The sequence below is a fragment of the Trachypithecus francoisi genome, unplaced genomic scaffold (genome assembly GCF_009764315.1).
Source record: "Trachypithecus francoisi isolate TF-2019V2 unplaced genomic scaffold, Tfra_2.0 Lachesis_group12, whole genome shotgun sequence".
In the NCBI taxonomy this organism is placed as follows: domain Eukaryota; kingdom Metazoa; phylum Chordata; class Mammalia; order Primates; family Cercopithecidae; genus Trachypithecus; species Trachypithecus francoisi.
The window spans coordinates 33,266,347-33,285,632 of record NW_022681457.1 but is presented as its reverse complement, the minus strand read 5'-3'; the positions used below and the strand labels follow the sequence as shown (position 1 = coordinate 33,285,632).

The 19,286-nt window shown below is 37.7% G+C and overlaps 1 protein-coding gene across 1 annotated transcript in view; it reads left to right on the top strand.

Annotated features, from left to right (window-relative positions):
* NEGR1 (neuronal growth regulator 1) overlaps nucleotides 1-19,286 on the top strand; it is an 892,690-nt gene that overhangs the window by 680,895 nt on the left and 192,509 nt on the right. The window contains exon 5 of the mRNA XM_033225297.1: nucleotides 8,574-8,694. Coding sequence (XP_033081188.1) covers nucleotides 8,574-8,694 — 121 coding nt within the window. The remainder of the gene's footprint in view (nucleotides 1-8,573; nucleotides 8,695-19,286) is intronic.

Genomic DNA, 19,286 nt, shown 5'->3' with positions numbered 1-19,286 from the left:
ATGAAGAACTCTTCATTATCTTCATCCTGAAATGACTAGCTAAACAATGCAAAGAAATAATCCCACTGAGCAAATTAGAAAGGAAGATTCCTCCTTTGTGAGCCTCTAACTACACAGGTATTAAATACCTTGTGTTGACCCTTTCACTGCTGACTTTCTCCAACACCTGTTCCTTGCTCTTACTCACATCTTTCTAATAACATTCCTCTGAAATTGATTTTATTTCCACTCTGCAATTACTTCAGCTCACAGTCCACTCCAAAGGATGCTATTCTACTGGTGAATTTGAGAGACTCTAGCACTCACCTTCCTTGCCACTTTAATGTTATTGAAAGATTACATCTAAGAAGAAAAAAAGGCTATATCTACAGAAAGAAAAACAGTTCTGGAAACATAAACACATGAAGATGCATAAATTTATAGCCCTACTCCCAGTAAAAACAGCTTACACTGCCGGTGCCAGGCCAAAATTCACAGAGCAATGGAGGGAGTGTAGTGGCAGGAGAAATAGACTTGGAAGCAATCACTCAGATTTTTTCATTTGATCAATTTTCTAAGAAAGAGCCCACATGATTATTTAAAACATGGAACATTGTAGTGGAAAATGAGTGTTTTGTACAACTTGGCCAAACATATTTATAATTTTTTTACTGTACAGCTCCAGTTGGAGATTTAATTAGTTATACTTTTTGTCAGGTACATCTGTTCCAGGGAAATAAATGACCATATCCTTATGGCACAAATAATTGAAGCCTTCTCCTTACATGAAATCTGTGAGTATATTGTAGCTCATGAGCCCTTAGAAACCTCTTGAGCCAGAATTACAGTTCACCTTAAAAGTCATGGACCGCATAACCTATGATGTAGAACACAGCTTAGAGATCCACTATTCCAGTAATTCGAAATATTCAGAATATATCCCAAGAAATATCAGACCCACAAAATGCTCAAATAAAACCTTCTAGAATGCTGTGGTCACGTAAGTTTGGAAAAGGGTGTGTCCACAAAGACAGCAGTCCCTAACCTTTTTGGCACCAGGGACCGGTTTTGTGAAAGACAATTTTTCTACGGACAGTGGGGTGGGGCGGAAGTTGGTTTCAGGATGATTCAAGTGCATTAAATTTATTGTGCACTTCATTTCTATTATTATTACTATATTGTAATCTATAATGAAATAATTATACAACTCGCCATAATGTAGAATCAGTGAGAGCCTGAGTGTGTTTTCTTGCAACTAGACAGTTTCATCTGGGGGTGATGGGAGACAGTAACACCCGAAGTGTGTTGCTTTTCCAGTCTACTCCATGATCTCATTTTGGTGGCTGTGACTGCAGAAGACCTTGCTTCACAAAGATAGGATGTTGGAAATGGAAGCAGGTTTTTCACTCCTTTGTGGCAACCCAGGATATTCTGCCTTGACTTTAATCCAGAACCTATGGAGATTTGAGGTTGTCCCAAACATACTTTTAAGGCCACGGTCATTTGCAATCTCAAGTAATTGAGTCTCTTCTGGCAGGGACAAAGTTGATTCACCTGGCTTATTCACAAATGGGTCACGGATCCATTCCTTCCCAGTTCGGGTATCTTTTGTGATTGGGAAGTAAAGCTCAAATTCTTTTGAAAGCTGAGCTAGATGATCATGCACCAGTTGGAAGAAAGAAGGTCCTGGCTCAGCCTCTTTCAAAATCTCTGCTGATGTTTGAAACATGTCAAAAATCTCAGTGTTCATTTGTCGCCCTTATAATTCCAGTTTGGCTTTGAATGCAGCCACTTTATCTGCCAGTTTGAACACGGTTGTCATTTTCTCCTGAAATGAAATGTTGAGTCCATTGAGCAGGTTGAATACGTCACACAAGTAAGCAATTTTATGAGCCATTCTGTGTCACTGAAATGTGCTGCCATTGGTGACTGTGTTTCTAAAAGAAATCTCTGGAGTGGCTCTCATAATTCAAAAACTCTGGCCAGTGATCCACCTTTAGAAAGACATCTCACTTCTGTGTATAAGAGAAAGCATGTGTGCTCTGTGTCCATCTCCTCACAGAGCTGTGGAAACAGATGTGAGTTGAGGGCAGGTATTTTAACGTGGTTGGTAATTTTAATCACATTCTGCAAAATGATTTTAGTTCAGGTAACATTTTCCAGCTAGCTAGCATTTCTCTACGGATGGCACAACGTGTAGACTTACATTCAGAATTGACCTCTTTGACCCGAATACTGAAACCAGAAAGCTATCAAGTCATGGCGGCAACTCCATCCACGCATATACCAACACAAAATAACCAATTCAGTTTTCCCGATTTGTAATCATTCAGAGGCTTGAATAGTCCTGCAGCTGTGGTGTTGGCTGGCAACAAAAGTGCACATAACACATCCTTCTGAACATCCTCCTGAAAAATATATCCCACATAAACAAGTATTGTTGCCTTGTCAACATCAGTAGACTCATCAACCTGGATTGCATACCACAGTGACTCATTAATCCTCTCTAACAATGGTGCCTTAATATCTTCTGGTATTTCATCTAGTTATGGTGCTAGCCAAAAGAGGAACACGTGCCACCTTTTGAACAGCAGCCTCTCCTAGAAGTTCACGACAAATGTCCTAAGCAGCAGGCAGGGTCAACTCTTCACCAATAGGAAAGGGCTTCTTAGCTTTAGCAATGTGGTTATTCATGAAGAATCATGCTCTTAGTACAGACACATTTGACGAAGTGGTGGCCTTCAATAATTGCTTCTGTTCTTTATGTTTACATTTTTTTCCTTTTGAAAAACTCCAAAGGCTTGTCTTAATGCAGGATGCTTGGTCTCCATGTGGTAAAGCAGTTTTGAAGGTTTTGTGGCTTTGTTGGATAGCCAGTCACCACATATGATACAAAGTGGGCTTGGAGAATGTGAATCACCTGTTACAATGAACCTGTAATTTCAGTAGGACTCTTGGTATTTTCTTTTAAATTCAGCTTTCTTTTGTTGGCAGTCTTAGGGTTGTTGTGTCTTTTCCCCTTTTCAAAGAAGCTCTCCAGTGATGTTTGGTTTTTACTCATTTTGGCTAGGGTTAGCTTGTGGGCTTACCAAAACCGTGGCTGAGACAAGTATGCAGTGTAAGAAAGAGGCATGGACAGAAGTGGTAAATAAAATAATGGGTGGGCCACATGCAGACTAAAGTCTCAGATTCTGACTTAAAGCCTGCCACCAGATATAGCTGTGCAATTGAAATACCTCAACTTATTTGCCATTATAAAGCCTGCCACCAGATGCAGCTTAATTGTTGCTTACCACTCACTGATAGGGTTTTGATATGAGTCTGCAAGCAATTGATTTGTTATGGTCTCTGTGTATAATTCTCTGCTAACTTTAGTCTGTATTACAGCCACTCCCCAGTGCTAGCAACAGTGCCTCAGCTCCACCTCAGATCATCAGTCATTAGACTCTCATAAGGAGTGTGCACCTTACATCCCTTGCATGTGCAGTTCACAAAAGGGTTCACACTCCTATGAAGATCTAATGCTGCCATTGATCTGACAGGAGGTGGAGCTTAGGCAGTAATGTGAGTTATGGAGAGCATTTGTAAACACAGATGAAGCCCCATTTGTTCACCTGCCACTCATCTCCAGCTGTGTAGCCCGGTTCCTAACAGGGCCAGGGACTGGGGACCCCGAAATAAAAGATTCATAAGACTTACGTGTACATCACAATTTCTAAGAAGTACTGTAGAAAGGAGTTCTCTGGGCATTGTCAGACATGTCTGTACACATAGAATTCTTTTATTTATACAGAGTAATAGGGTTCAGAATCTTCTAAACTTGGAATCCACTGAAAATGCTCAGTCAATGCCAGTTAACTAAAATGAGTTGATTCAGGTCCAGTGTGAGCAATGATCTATTTAATTGCATTCTCTCCTCAGTTTCTGCCTTTTCTATGCATTGGCCAATGACTTTCTCATTATCCTAAGGATTACTACAACCCCATAGCTATTCTGCCCATTTCCTCTCCTGCCTCTTTGCAGACCATGTTCCACACAACAGACAAATAATCTTTATAAGATTTTAACTAAATCATGTCACTGTGCTCAAAATCTGCAAAATCTTAGCAGCTTAGAATAAAATTCCAAGCTTTTATCATGGGCTGCTAGACCCTATAGAATCTGGGCTCCAGGCCCCTGCCCCACCTCCTCTTCTAGATTATTCTCACCTATTCTACTCAAGCAATGATTGCCATTTTGCTATTTCTAAAACAGTGTGTTAAACTTAATCCTGTTAAACTTGTTTCCACCTCAAGCATGCTCTCCACTCAGGACCTTTGCCTTTCCTGTTTCTTATTATAATAATTTTCTACAAATCGCTAAACAATTCCTTTGCTCACATCACTTAATTCTTTGTTCAAATATTACCTTATCATCAAGGATCTCTTAGACTGCAACATAGTAAATAACATATCTTGCGCTTCCTTTTTGTTTCACCCTGCTCTGTTTTCATCTTAGTTTGTATCACTTCGTATCAGCTCTGTGAAGCCAGGAATATTATTATTTTTTTTCATTAATGTGATCCCTGATACAAATATTTGTTGAATCAACAAAGGAATGAAGAATAAATAAATGGATGAATCTTTTTCTTTTTGAATAAGTTATTTCCAAAAGATGCACAGTAATATGAATATGTAATAAGAATTTTTATGTTTCCAAGTAAAATCAATAGAGGCTTTCGGTTCAAGTTTATAATTTTAACCACAAAGGGATATCTGCATGAGAATCTTCACCCCACATTGATTACTCCACAATACTTGGACGTTTAACTCTACCTTGCAAAACGCTCTTAGGACTTTTTCTTGTGCATATTATTAATGTTATTAATTTTTTATTCATTCTTTATCCATATTTTTCATATGACATTTTAGGTGTCTTTCCATTTTCGGTGTCCATCATAGCAGCCCACGAAACCCTAGATAACAGGATCATGTCCCTTTAACTTGTGTGGTAAAGCACCGTGCTGAGCCATATGTACACTGTACTGCACAAAAGCCTTTTAATGATGAATTAGATTTTGATTTCGGTTCATTACGCCTGGGTTTTCACACAATGTTCCGGATTTCATGCTTTTGTTTATAATGAGTCATGGCCCCCTTGACAAACAAGAGAGTAATTAAACTAACCAGGTTATCAATAGAAGCTTGTGATGGATCTCCTGTTGCATATGGTTATTTCATCTTCAATAATAGTTAGATATCATAAAAGATTACGGCCTGTTTGTGTGATAGGAAAGAGAGATTAAAGCAGGTGAGAACAATAGTGAAAATGCAAGCTTACCTGTACCTGTTATGAGCAGTGTCTTAATAATTGACAAGTACATGAAGTTTTATTTATAGATTTTTTAATATATTTCATTGACTTTTGTAGGTGACATGAAACTTTGCTTAACAAAATAATTTTTAAATTATGAAATGATTTATTGTATTGTGTTTGTGAATATACATATATGTATACACCCATGTATACATAAATATGTATATATAAGGGTGTATATACATATATGTACATTATAAATGTTATACATATATGATATTATATATATAAAACTAGATGTGTGTTGTGTATATGTATGTATCTATATTATCTTGTAGCAGTTCTTATGCAAACTTTTTTGGAAATATTATTTCATTAATTTTCACCAATTTATTAGCAAGTACTTTAACAAAAATATTTTCCTTGCAATGTTTTCTAGAACTATAAATAATAAGAATAAAAACACCACAGAGAAATAGAAGTGCAATAATTTTTCATATGTTGAAAACTATATATTCAGTATTCACTGAATATTGATAAAACATTAAACACTGGCTGGGCGCCGTGGCTCAAGCCTGTAATCCCAGCACTTTGGGAGGCCGAGACTGGTGGATCACGAGGTCAGGACATCGAGACCATCCTGGCTAACACGGTGAAACCCCGTCTCTACTAAAAATACAAAAAAAAAAAACTAGCTGGGCGAGGTGGCGGCGCCTGTAGTCCCAGCTACTCGGGAGGCTGAGGCAGGAGAATGGCGGAACCCGGGAGGCGGAGCTTGCAGTGAGCTGAGATCCGCCACTGCACTCCAGCCTGGGTGACAGAGCCAGACTCCGTCTCAAAAAAAAAAAAAAAAAAATTAAACACTGTACTTTTTTCATTGCTTTCCAAATAAATCAAAATATATCCACAGTGCACACTTAGGCCATATTTCTGAATGAAGCAGTTTTTGTATCTTCAAGATTCTAGTTGTTGAATAATTTTCTATAGTGTTATTTGAAATATGAATTATAGTATGTTAAAAACTTGGTAGAAAGGGAAATATTTATGAAAAGATGCATACATACAACTCCTAATGTTTCTCTCCAAAATTCTTTTTTTTTTTCTTTTTTTTTGAGATGGAGTTTTGCTTTTGTTGCCCAGGCTGAAGTGCCATGGCAGTCTTAACTCACTGCAACCTCTGCCTCCCGGGTTAAAGCGATTCTCCTGCTTCAGCCTCCCAAGTAGCTGGGATTACAGGAGCCCACCACTATGCCTGAGTAATTTTTGTAATTTTAGTAGAGGCAGGGTTTCACCATGTTGGCCAGGCGGGTCTCGAACTCCTGACCTCAGGTGATCCACCCGCCTCAGCCTGTCAACCTGCTGGGATTACAGGTGTGATCTACTGTGCCCAGCCCCCTGCAAAATTCTTCTATTTACAGTCCTTTTCATCTCAGTCAATAACCTTTTAGCTACTCAAGCCAAATTACATCACCCTTGACTCCTCTTTATTTTCTCTATGTCACTTCAGTCTATCTAGAAATCTTATCAGCTCCACCTTCACAGTAGACCACAAGCCCAATAACTTTCCACCACTTCCACTGCTACCACCCTGACGTGAGCAACCCACCTTCATTTGCCTTGCTTACTGCATTCCCTACTTTATCCCTAGACTTTTATCCTAGCCTCACTATGGTCTTTTTTCAACACAGCAGCCAGAGTCATCTTTTCAAAAAACCGATCAGATTTCATCTCTACTCTGCTGAGATTCACCATTTGTCCTAGAATAAAAGTCAATTCCTTGAAATGACCCAAGAGGTCCTATCCAATCTTCCATCCTTTGTTTCTCTTTGATATGAACTTGGAATCCACTGAAAATTGTTCCTATCTGCTCCTGCTCTCTTTTCTCTTGTGTCGGTCACACCAATCTTGCTATTTCTTAAACAAACTAGGCGAGCTTCAGCCTCAGTGTCTTACTGCAAGCTCTTCCCTCTTCCTACAAGGCTCTGTCTCTAAATAGCCACGTAGCTAACTCACTCATCCACATCTAGTTTTTGTGCAAATTTTACCATCTCGATGAGGCCTACTCAGATTATCCTATCGAAAACTGCAATCCATTCCTTTCTCTGATTCCTCTTACCCTGCCCTGCAACTATAAGGCTTTTGTTTTTATTTTACTGTATTGTTTATCACCTTCTAACATTTTATTTAAACTACTTATTTGCGACATCTGCTGCTTATAGTCTGTCTCCCCATTTGTTACCCCATCTAGAATATAAGCTTCATCACCTCAGGGCAATTAACTGCTTTGTTCCTTGAGAAATGGCTGGCACATGTTGACAGCTGAATAACTATGTGAAGGATAAAAAAAAAAAAGTTATGCTGCAACAAAAAAGGTTTTTAAGCATCATACTGTGCTAGGCACTATGCAAAAATCTTGGAATATACAAAGATGAATCAGATATTTATCCCTGCCTTCAAGGAACTGAAAAGGAAGTCTGGCATACCCATAAATACAGTACATGATGCAATGCAATACATTTCTATCAATACATGATAGAACGTTCATGATATGAGAGATCCAGATACGCAGAGGAGGGGAAACTTTTTCTTGCTAGAGCAATAGGGAAGAGCATGGAGACACTGATGCCTAAAATGGATCTTGGATCTGTGGAAATGGGAAAAACAGCATTCAGACAGAAGAAACTACATTAAAGATAAAAAACACTAAATTACTAAAGTATAGGGAGGAGGCAGGAAAAAACACAGAATATGTCAAGAGCCCAGGCTTTGAGTTAACATGTCTGACTTCAAAGCCAAATTCTGCAACTAAGTAGTTGTGTGACCTTGACAATTCATTTAACATCTCTGAACTTTAGTTTTTACATTTGTAAAATTGAGATAATACCATCAAGCTTAGAGTAGTTTTGTGAGAAAATGGAGAATGTAAAGCACCTAGCCCAGTGACTGGCTCCCTGTGATCACTCAATAGATGAGAACTATTATTGCAGTAGAGTTGGACTGGAGTACAGATGAAGTGTTACCCTCACCAATGCCATTTTTCCAATAGGAAGGAAGGCCAAAATGTATTGCATTTACTCTGCACTCCTTGAAAACATTCATCTATTGCTCAACTTGAAAAATGAAGCTGAAAATGACTAGTCTTGTATTTGAAGCATAAAACACTGAAAATATGATGCATTGGTCTATCAGGCATAAGTTTGCTTCAAATATAGAAGGAATAAAAATATATGTGTGTCATATTTCTGTTGAGGATTATTTGTACTTATCCACTAATATTTGTTTGTTTGTTTCTTTTGCAGTTGCTCCTACTATTCAGGAAATTAAATCTGGCACCGTGACCCCCGGACGCAGTGGCCTGATAAGATGCGAAGGTGCGGGTGTGCCGCCTCCAGCCTTTGAGTGGTACAAAGGAGAGAAGAAGTAAGGACTTTGTGATTATTACTATGTTCTAAGCACTTTGAGATAATGTGTTTGTGTTTCAGATACTTACTTTAGGCAATTTCTTTAACTGGCTTGAATGATTCTCCAGCAAGCAAATTGAAGGGGCCCATGTGGGAGGGATGAGTAGCTAATAGCATCCAGAAGAAATGTCCACTTTGGTTTGTGTGATCTCAGAAATGCCTGCAAATCCCCCATCACTGATGCATTTCATTTCTTCCCCACCATTGCTCTTGCTGGCAACTCAGTTTATTTGGGAAGTAAACCAGCTCTTAAAGGACTTCAGTACAGCTTCCACAAGAGCACTTCAAAAGCAATAGGAATTGCTGTCTTTGCCTGGCTTCCTTGATAAGCCTCAATCCTTTCACCTGCCTTCTTCTCCCACAAGATAGTTTAACATGTTGTTGTATAGGACACTGTGTTCCAGATATTCTGTCACTAAAGAGACTGTAGAGGAGATAAAATATATGCCTAAAGGACTAACCAATGGGATTTTAGGGTTGCTCTAATTTCAACTCTGTGTGATTACTCCCTTGAGAAGACCCAAAAATCTTGGCAAGAGCTACTGAATAAGATAAGACAGGACTTGGCAACTTTCTCCTTATTTTCAACCAGTAGGCTCATTCAGACCTCTTCGAATGCTGTTATCAAGCCAACAAAAAAGTCACAGGACCCCTGTGGGTAAACTGGAGTCTATAATACAGAGGAGAGGGAATTATCTATACTGTATAGATTCTGCATCAAAACTAGGGAGGAATATATTCAAGCAAATGCTAGGTCAAACCATATGGAATTCCCCCTTTCAAAGTCAAAAAAGCCAAGTGTTGGCAATTCCATACTGTACAACATGTGTGTGTATGTGTATATATATGGCATATATACCATATATATCCTGTATATACACATACATGTGTGTGTGTATATACCATATATGGTTTACACACACACACACACATAGGGAGAGTTTACATACTGTATTAGCCCGTTCTCATGCTGCTATAAAGAACTGCCCAAGACTGGGTAACTTATGAAGGAGACAGGTTTACATTGACTCACAGTTCCACACGACTGGGGAGGCCACAGGAAACTTACAGTCACAGTGGAAGGGGAAGCAAACACGTCTTTCTTCACTAGGCGGCAGGAGAGAGAAGTACCGAGCAAAAGGGGGAAAACCCCCTTATAAAACCATCAGATCTTGTGAGAACTCACTCACTATCATGAGAACAGGATGGGGGAACTGCCCGCATGATCTAATCACCGCCCATGGCTCTCTCCCCCAACACATGGGGATTACAATTCAGATTAAATCCAGGATGAGATTTTGGGTGGGACACCTCCAAATGATATCATTTACTTATGTCATGGCTCATAATAAATTTCAGCTAAATATCTGAACAGAAAACTGGTGAAATTATATAAGGACTTAGATATTACCACAAAGGATAAGAATGTATGTGATACCAGCAGGTATTTTTTTCTGGAACTGGAATCAAAAGATTTGTGGAAGACAATATCCCTTTTTACAATTAATCTTAATAATAAGGGAGAATATCCCCAGAACTGTCTCACTTCTTCTGACTGGTTTTGCCTAAAAAAATTTTTAGCTATTTTATATGCAACTTGTTCTATAATTTGAGTTGTTCAATTTTTAAATTCTTTCTACTAATTTATATGCTTTTACCAATTCTAAATTTGCCTTTTTGTGCTTAGTAGAAGACTCCATATTTTTATGTACTGAGAATTAGGTAAACTGGTCTGTGGTCACTCTCATTTCACCCTACAATATTGTACATCTGCCAATATAGCCTTTCTCAGATTTTGATAACCCAGGTTGAGAAGTTTCAGTTTGTAATTATCTATATGGACAAATACCCAGAAAAGTGGTTCTCAGTCCTTTGCAAGTTATGCAACTCTTTGTTCATGTACAATCTTATTTGGAAGCCCAAGAAGTAATATTTGTGAAAACAGCACTTCTCTAGTAGATGCTGGGTAAATGGAGTCTCAATTCTACCTGTTCACAACCCTCCTATAAATTAGGACATCATTGCAGGAGTCCCCCAAATCCCTGGTTCTCTACAAAACACTGTATAAATAACACTGACAGACTATTTTACATACCTTTCAAAGTCACTTTTTAATTTGTGTCATTAATTTCTTAAAAGCTAACAGTCAGAGCTTCTTTGTTAAAGGCCATTTTGTTTCAATACTTTCTGAAGCAATGTCCTGGATTTTTTTTTTCTGCTCTCCCTTTTTCTCTTTTCTAAATTCAGCAACCATTGTCAAAAAAAAAAAAAAAAAAAAGCTACAATAATCCTCGGTCCACTTTCTTGGCCTATAGTAAATATAGAAAAGGGCCAATTGGTACCCACAATCATAGCTTCAGTGATTTTTTTTTCCTGCTGTAGAGATGGACTACAGCTTTTATTAGATTTTCAAAGGAGTTCAGAACCATTTGCTAAAAAGGAAAAAGTAGATTGATTTTCCCCAATCAATGTCCTCCCCAACACACTCACACACCTAGAAAAATGCAGCTGTGAAAATCAAATGCACTTGTGAAAGGCAAGCATATTTTCAGTTCAGAGTGAAGCATACATTTATCATCTTTAGGGATATATTTGAGGCAATATTCAAATTCTCAAATATCGTGGTAATGAATAATTTCCTTTCAAAACTAAAGTAAAGCAAAGTTGAGTATACGTAGGGAGTAGGAAAGAGAAGGATTCTGGTTGCTGAATGGTTGCACTCACTATGTAGATTCACCATAAACGCCCAGGCCATTCAATTATTTACTTCATCAAAATCAAAAGCTATTCAGGCACGGTGCCTTATGCCTGTAATCTCAGCACTTTGGGAGGCAAAGACGGGTGGATCACGCGGTCATGAGATTGAGACCACCCTGGTCAACATGGTGAAACCCCATCTCTACTAAAAATAAAAAAAATTAGCCGGGCATGATAACAGGCACCTGTAGTCCCGAAGCTACTCAGGAGGCTGAGGCAGGAGAATTGCTTGAACCCAGGAGACGGAAATTGCAGTGAGCCGAGATCGTGCCACTACACTCCAGCAATGAAACTGAAGTTTCAGTTTGTAATTATCTATATGGACAAATATCCAGAAAAGTGGTTCTCAAAGAAGAAGACAGAGCAAGACTCTGTCTCAAAAAAATAAAAAATGAAAAAATAAAAATAAATAAAAAGCTATCTATTTAGCAAGCACCTGCTGTTGGACAGGTAGTGTTCTAAGTTGCTAATATTTACCCATTTTACTCTTTTTTTCTTTTCTTTTTTTTTTTTTTTGAGACGGAGTCACCCAGCCTGGAGTGCAATGGAGAGATCTCAGCTCATTGCAAGCTCCGCCTCCTGGGTTCACGCCATTCTCCCACCTCAGCCTCCCCAGCAGCTGGGATTACAGGCGCCCACCACATGCCTGGCTAATTTTTTGTATTTTTAGTAGAGACGGGGTTTCACCGTGTTAGCCAGGATGGTCTCGATCTCCTGGCCTCGTGATCAGCCCGCCTCGGCCTCCCAAAGTGCTGGGATTGCAGGCGTGAGCCATCGCGCCTGGCTACCCATTTTACTCTTATAACAAACCTATAAGGTAAATATGATTCTTAACTTTTGCCTGAGGAAACCAAAGCATAGAATGCTTTTAAGTAATTTGCACAAGTTCATGCAGTTAGTGGCAGAGCTGGGATTTAAATCCAGGAAGTCTTATAAATCTTCATGCAGAGTCCATGGGTTTAACCCCTATACTATGGCACCCAATGTAGGTCAAGGCCCTTAAGAGTCTATCAAAACTTATTTGAAATGTCAATGTGAAATACCAAGAGTAAAAGCATTCCAAGTTGTTTACGGATCTGCAAAAAGAAACTGCACGTACAAACACTCACTTATAATTTCCCAATTTATTTAGTCAAGGACACAGAAAAATGGAGTCAAGAGGAATACAGGAGAAACAGATACAGCATGTTTCAGAGTTGATTTCTTGACCTCTGAGGTCTTTAACTGGGAACATGAAGCTGTCAGAGACCCTGTCAGAGAGGAACAGAGTTTATTTCTGTATGATCTAGAGTTTTGTTTCCTAGAGACTTTTTCTTTTATTTGAGGCTTACATAAATACTCAGAAATAACTTATACGATCACGTTACTTCTATGTGAGAGAATGTTTATAAATATTCATTTATCTTAAATCAAGATCTTCAAAACCAGCTCTTCATCCAGATAAACATAAACAAACACAAATGAAAAACAGAGGCAGTGCCTGAACATCCATAGCCCTATCTCTGCCTGCAGTTCTTCAACATCCTATAAAGTCCATTTCTGTGTGCTAACAGCAATCAGCTTAAAACCCCTTAAAAGAAAGACTGTAAAATTAAGCACAATTTAAAGAAAAGAAAGAAATATATAGTTACTGAGAAAAAAAAACACTTTCCAGTTTCTTTGAATTCTTTTATCTCATTTATTGTTCAGACCTCTGTGAGATAAGATTTACTATCATCAATTTACTGTTGAAAAAACTGAGGCACAAGAGACTTGACCTGAAGAGCATTCAGCTTTGCGTGACCGTCAAGACATTTTAGATGTGATAACCTCTCGACCCATGTTCTTTCCCCTGTTTCTGATGCCACTGTTAGTTATCTATTGCTGGGTAACAAATTAACCCAAAACTTAGCAGCTAAAACCAATAAGCAGTAACTATCTCAAGCATCCTGTGTGGGTCAGGAATCCAGGAGCAGTTTGGCTGGTGGTTATAACTCAGTGTCTCCCATAAGATTGCAGTCAAGATGTCACCTGGTGCTGCTCATCTGAAGGCTTAACTGGGGCTGGAGAGTCTGCTTCCAAGATGACTGACCCACACACCAAGCAAGTAGTGCTAGTTATTGGCAGATGGACTCAGTTAATTGCCACGTGGATGTCCCCACAGGTAACGGGCTTCATCCAGTATTAGTGATCCAGGAGAGAGCTAGATAGAAGCTGCCATGTCCTTTATAACCTAGTTTCAAAAGTTATACTCTTTCATATCCGTAACATATTATTAATTACATGGGGAGACTTTATTCAATGTGATTTCATGTCATCAAAAATATTTGCTTAATGGGACTTTCGATGCCCTGAAATTGTCAGTGTGAGAGGGGATAGCACAGGGACATAAATATCAAGAGGTGAAAGTCATCTGATGCCATCATCAAAAACGGCTCCCACACTATCTCTCTCATGCATGATCTAAGTATTTTTTACATTAGAAATATTAGTTATTTGGTTTTTAGTTTATTCCACCATGAGAGTGGCTAATGTTATATACTAGTTATTAAAATATTACCTCTTAGGAGAAGGTAGTCATTTTTTAACATCACAGTTTCTTTCAGCACACCTGGAATGAGGAGTATCAATGGGCTTAATTTTACTATGTATTTATTTAAGCCTTGAGAAAATTAGAGTTATAAACAGAGTCAAATATTTAAACATTTTTCCTTAATAATATAGAAGGTTGTTAAGTAGAAGTATACTCTTTATATGCATATGCAGTGAAAAGGCAATTTCAGAACATCGAAAGTATCATTAAGCAAATGTTTTTGGTGATATGAAATTCAATTAATCTATTGTTTGAGAATGGTACATTCATTTAGGATTAAGGCTACAAACATGAATTGTGATATACTGGCATTTCAATAGGTATTGCTAAAAAGTGGATCTGTATTACTTTGTGAAGATGGTATTGCCATCTTGTCTTAGATGAGAATTTTGTTATTTTGTCTGCAGCTTTGAATTCCCTCCTCTTTTTCTAGATTACCTCAAATTCAAGCCTGAGGTCTAGAAATACACACTTTCTGATTTCTCATGACCATTTTAACTGCTGTAGGCAAAAGCTCAGGCTTTTAGGCAACTGATATGTTAGCTTGATTTAGTCATTCCACAATGTATACATACATGAAAACACCACATTATACCCTATACATATATAAAGTTATTAGTCAATTAAAAATAAAATATTAAATAATTGAATAGATTTTAAAAATCGTATTTTACTTTTCTTGTTTTTAGGCAAAGGTCTAATTATAAAAATGCTTTTTTGGAATTTTTTAGCTGCAACAGTATTTCCTTCCTATTCCTCTATTGTAATTTAATATAGGGATGAAAACGTTGTAAATGAGGTACATATAAATTACTCCCAGGAATGAAAAAGAAGTATATAATAAAACATTAAAATTTTAAATATATTAGTTTAAAAGCTGTGTACCTAAAAAATGGAAAGTTTTGCATTTGGCAGTGTGCGGCCTATAGTATCTTGACTTTTAAGCACATATTTCAAACTTCAGCTTATTCACTTTTAAGTCATTCCTTGTAACGCTGCTATAGAAAAAAAAAATGTGATGATCTTTATCACTTTGCCCTGGTGAGAAGGGTTAGTTATCTATGTGCATAAAAGATGCATGCATAGACACGTACAAAATGTATGCAGGTACCAACGAATAGATAGGAAAATACCTAAAGTCAACCATGTAGAAATATGCCATGTTCACTTTACACAGAGGCATGGTGACCTTTTTCAGTAAGGTTAATATTAAGTTTCACTTTAGATAATGATTTGTTTCATTCTGGATTTTACAATGGTAACATGAACTTGAGAAATCATAATAGAGTAATGACCATTCCTCTCCTCTTTTCTATTCTAAATATTTACTACCTGATTGTCTAAGCAGGCTATAAATTTTATGCGAGTATTCACTTTGCTGCAGGACTTCTCCCCTTCTTATATTTTTGAGGAAACCAACAAAATGAGTTAAAATTTTTTGGTATGTAGGAAAATTTTGATTCCCCTTTCTTTACTGTTTTCATGCAATTTATTTATGTCAAAATTATGAATACATTACATTTGCATAGCAGATTATGATTTTCAAGGCTTTATTATGTGTGGTGGCTTTGCAAAATATTCACATTAATTCACTTACATAGAGTCAATTCTTAAGCATGGAGTGCTGCATGAGAGAGAGAGGATGAGAGAAAAAGCTAGATAGCACATATGGTTAAATGGCATGACTTGCTACTCTACTGCTTCAAAAACACATACCATGGGAGATATGAACCTGGCTGCTCCTTCCATTGGTCTTCTTCATTCCCATATATCTCTGATAAGGTGAGCATCTCTCTATCTTTTCTATTATACTTTATGTTCTAGGGTACATGTGCACAACGTGCGGCTTTGTTACATATGTATGCATGTGCCATGTCGCTGTGCTGCACCCATTAACTCATCATTTACGTTAGGTATGTCTCCTAATGCTATCCTTCTCCCCTCCCCCTACCGCACAACAGGCCCCTGTGTGTAATGTTCCCCTTCCTGCGTCCAAGTGATCTCATTGTTCAATTCCCACCTACGAGTGAGAACATGCGGTGTTTGGTTTTCTGTTCTTGCAATAGCTTGTGGAGGATGATGATTTCCAGCTGCATCCATGTCCCTAGAAAGGACATGAACTCATCCTTTTTTATGGCTGCATAGTATTCCATGGTGTATATGTGCCACATTTTCTTAATCCAGTCTGTCACTGATGTACATTTGGGTTAATTCCAAGTCTTTGCTATTGTGAATAGTGCAGCAATAAACATACGTGTGCATGTGTCTTTGTAGCAGCATGATTTATAATCCTTTGGGTATATACCCAGTAATGGGATGGCTAGGTCAAATGGTATTTCTAGTTCTAGATCCTTGAGAAATTGCCACACTGTCTTCCACAATGATTAAACTAGTTTACAGTCCCACCAACAGTGTAAAAGCATTCCTATTTCTCCACATCCTCTCCAGCATCTGTTGTTTCCGACTTTCTAATGATCGCCATTCTAACTGGTGCGAGCGTCTCTCTATTTTTAATGAGGTTTCAAAGTTGAAAATGTTTGTTTAACGGAACACGGCTCTGAAACAAAGCCAACTACTGTATCTAGTGCTCACTCATCAACAGTGATGTAAAGCAGGGGTCAGCAACATTTTTTTAAAAAATATATTCCTATGAGTAAAATATAAAATTTAGCAAAAACTAACAATATTTCCATACCAATTTTTACTTATGGTTATGCATTTCTGAACTAGTGTATTCATGTATTAAATGACCTGTGACAGAGAAAATTTTTAAAATGAGATAAGAATACAATACAAATGGACCTTCTGTTATTTTTTTCTCACACTCCAACTAGTCATTTTATTTCTACTTTAAGATACTTGCTTTCCATTTTGGAAACTATCGTAAAGTATAGTAGTTTGAAACAAGGAAGTTTAAGGAATTTTCAAGATTCATTTTAACGACATGCAACTTTACCTTATATGCTGACTTTGCTATCTTATAACACATATTTTACAACTCACTACATACTATCTTACTAATTCTTTGTATATCTCTAACCAGATTAATATAATAATAAAAACTGTATCTTTTGAAGGTGAAATGACTTGAAGGAAAGCACAGACCTAATTTCCAGACTCCTATGTCAGGATATCTCTCTTCTAGATTTTATATTACAACTTTGATTATTCAGAAGAGACTAGAAGTACATTCTGTTTCTCTTTTGCTTTTATGTTATCATTCACAAGGTGGTTCTTACCACAGTAGGCAGTTATGTGCTTTGATTTAGAAGAATACTAGAAATAACCTTATTACTATTTCAGATTAAAAGTGATCTTCTCTTCTAACTTCACATTTCATTTCTTCATTCACCTGTGAGATAAACTGAAAAGTTTCACTTTTTCATTAATCTGTTAGATAAATTGAAAAGGAAAGAAAAGTTCCTGAATTGAATAAACTTGCATTTCTAGTGTTATCTCATTATTACATTTCGCTATGTAGTGTTATGTTGTTTTTTTATTTATTTCATTTGATGATATTTCTTTTAATAACCAATGTGGTCTCAGTACAACTCTTACCACGTTTGTGATGATTTTAACGTTCAAGGCCAGAGATGTAAATAAATATATGAAATAAGTGAAAGCATTTCAACTGCTGAGAACTGAAGAGCACATGCCCATGTGAGACACATATTATTATATTGAAAACACTGGGTCAGTCAAACAAAGATGAAAGTGGGCCACCTCCATTTGCATCCTGTGACTTAGATTGTAGGACTTGTCATAAAAATCAACAAAATGAAGTAAGTACTAAGTAAGAAAATTTTCGGGGAACCCTAAGCCAAGTCCTGAGAAAGTGCACAGTAAGAGCCCATTCAACTCAAATAAAAGGGTTACAGAATACTTCAGGGCAAATGTAGCATTTTTGCTTGATGCCAAAGGATGAGTAGCATATCCAAACATTCCACGGAGTTGAGAATAATCATGGGCAAGAGAAGAACATGATCAATGTCACGTAAGCATTATGCAGAGGCTTTTAAATGTCTTGGTGTGCAGGATATGAAATCAGGTATAACAGGAGTTAGGGCTAGAAAGGCACCTTAGGGAAAGACTTTGAGGGTCTTAAATGTTACAAGGCATTTGGACTGGATTCCAGAGGTGTTGGGAAGATATTGAAGGGATTTTCAGGAGTACTAAAACAATCTAGTCTCTTTTATGTGTGTGGCAGCAGTTTAATTTAATTAATTAATTTATTTATTTTTGATTCAGCAGGTACATGTGTAAGGCTGTTATATGTGTATATTGCATTATGGTGAGATTTGGGTTTCTAGGGTACCCAACACCCAACTAGTGAACATTGTACCCAATAAGTAATTTTTCATCCCTCACTCCTCTCCCAACCTCCCCACTTTTGGAACCCTCAGTGTGTATTGTTTCCATTTTTATGTTCATGTGCACCCATTTTTTAACTCTCACTTGTAAGTGAGAATGCAGTATTTGATTTTCTGTTTCTGAGTTATTTCACTTAGGATAATGGCGTATAACTGCATCCATGCTGCTGCAAAGGGCATGATTTTATTCTTTATATGGCTGCATAGTATTTCACTGAATATATGTGCCACATTTTCTTTATCCAATCAACCACTGACGGATGCTTCAATTGATTCCATGACTTTGCTATTGTGAATACTGCTATGATAAACGTACAAGTGCAAGAGACTTTTTAATATCATTATTTGTTTTCCTCTGGTAGTGGAATTGCTGGGCCAAATAGCAACTCTGTTTTTATTTATTTGAGATATCTCCATAGTGTTTTCCATGGAAGTTGAACTAATTTACATTTCTACCAGCCATGTACAAGCATACACTTTTCTCCACATCCACACCAACATCTGTTGCTTTTTTGATTTTTTTTTTTTTTTTTTTTTTTTTTTTTTGAGACGGAGTCTCGCTCTGTCGCCCAGGCTGGAGTGCAGTGGCCGGATCTCAGCTCATTGCAAGCTCCGCCTCCCGGGTTCATGCCATTCTCCTGCCTCAGCCTCCCAAGTAGCTGGGACTACAGGCGCCCGCCACCTCACCCGGCTAGTTTTTTGTATTTTTTAGTAGAGACGGGGTTTCACCATATTAGCCAGGATAGTCTCGATCTCCTGACCTCGTGATTCGCCCTTCTCGGCCTCCCAAAGTGCTGGGATTACAGGCTTGAGCCACCGACTTTTAATAATAGCCATTCTGACTGGTGTGAG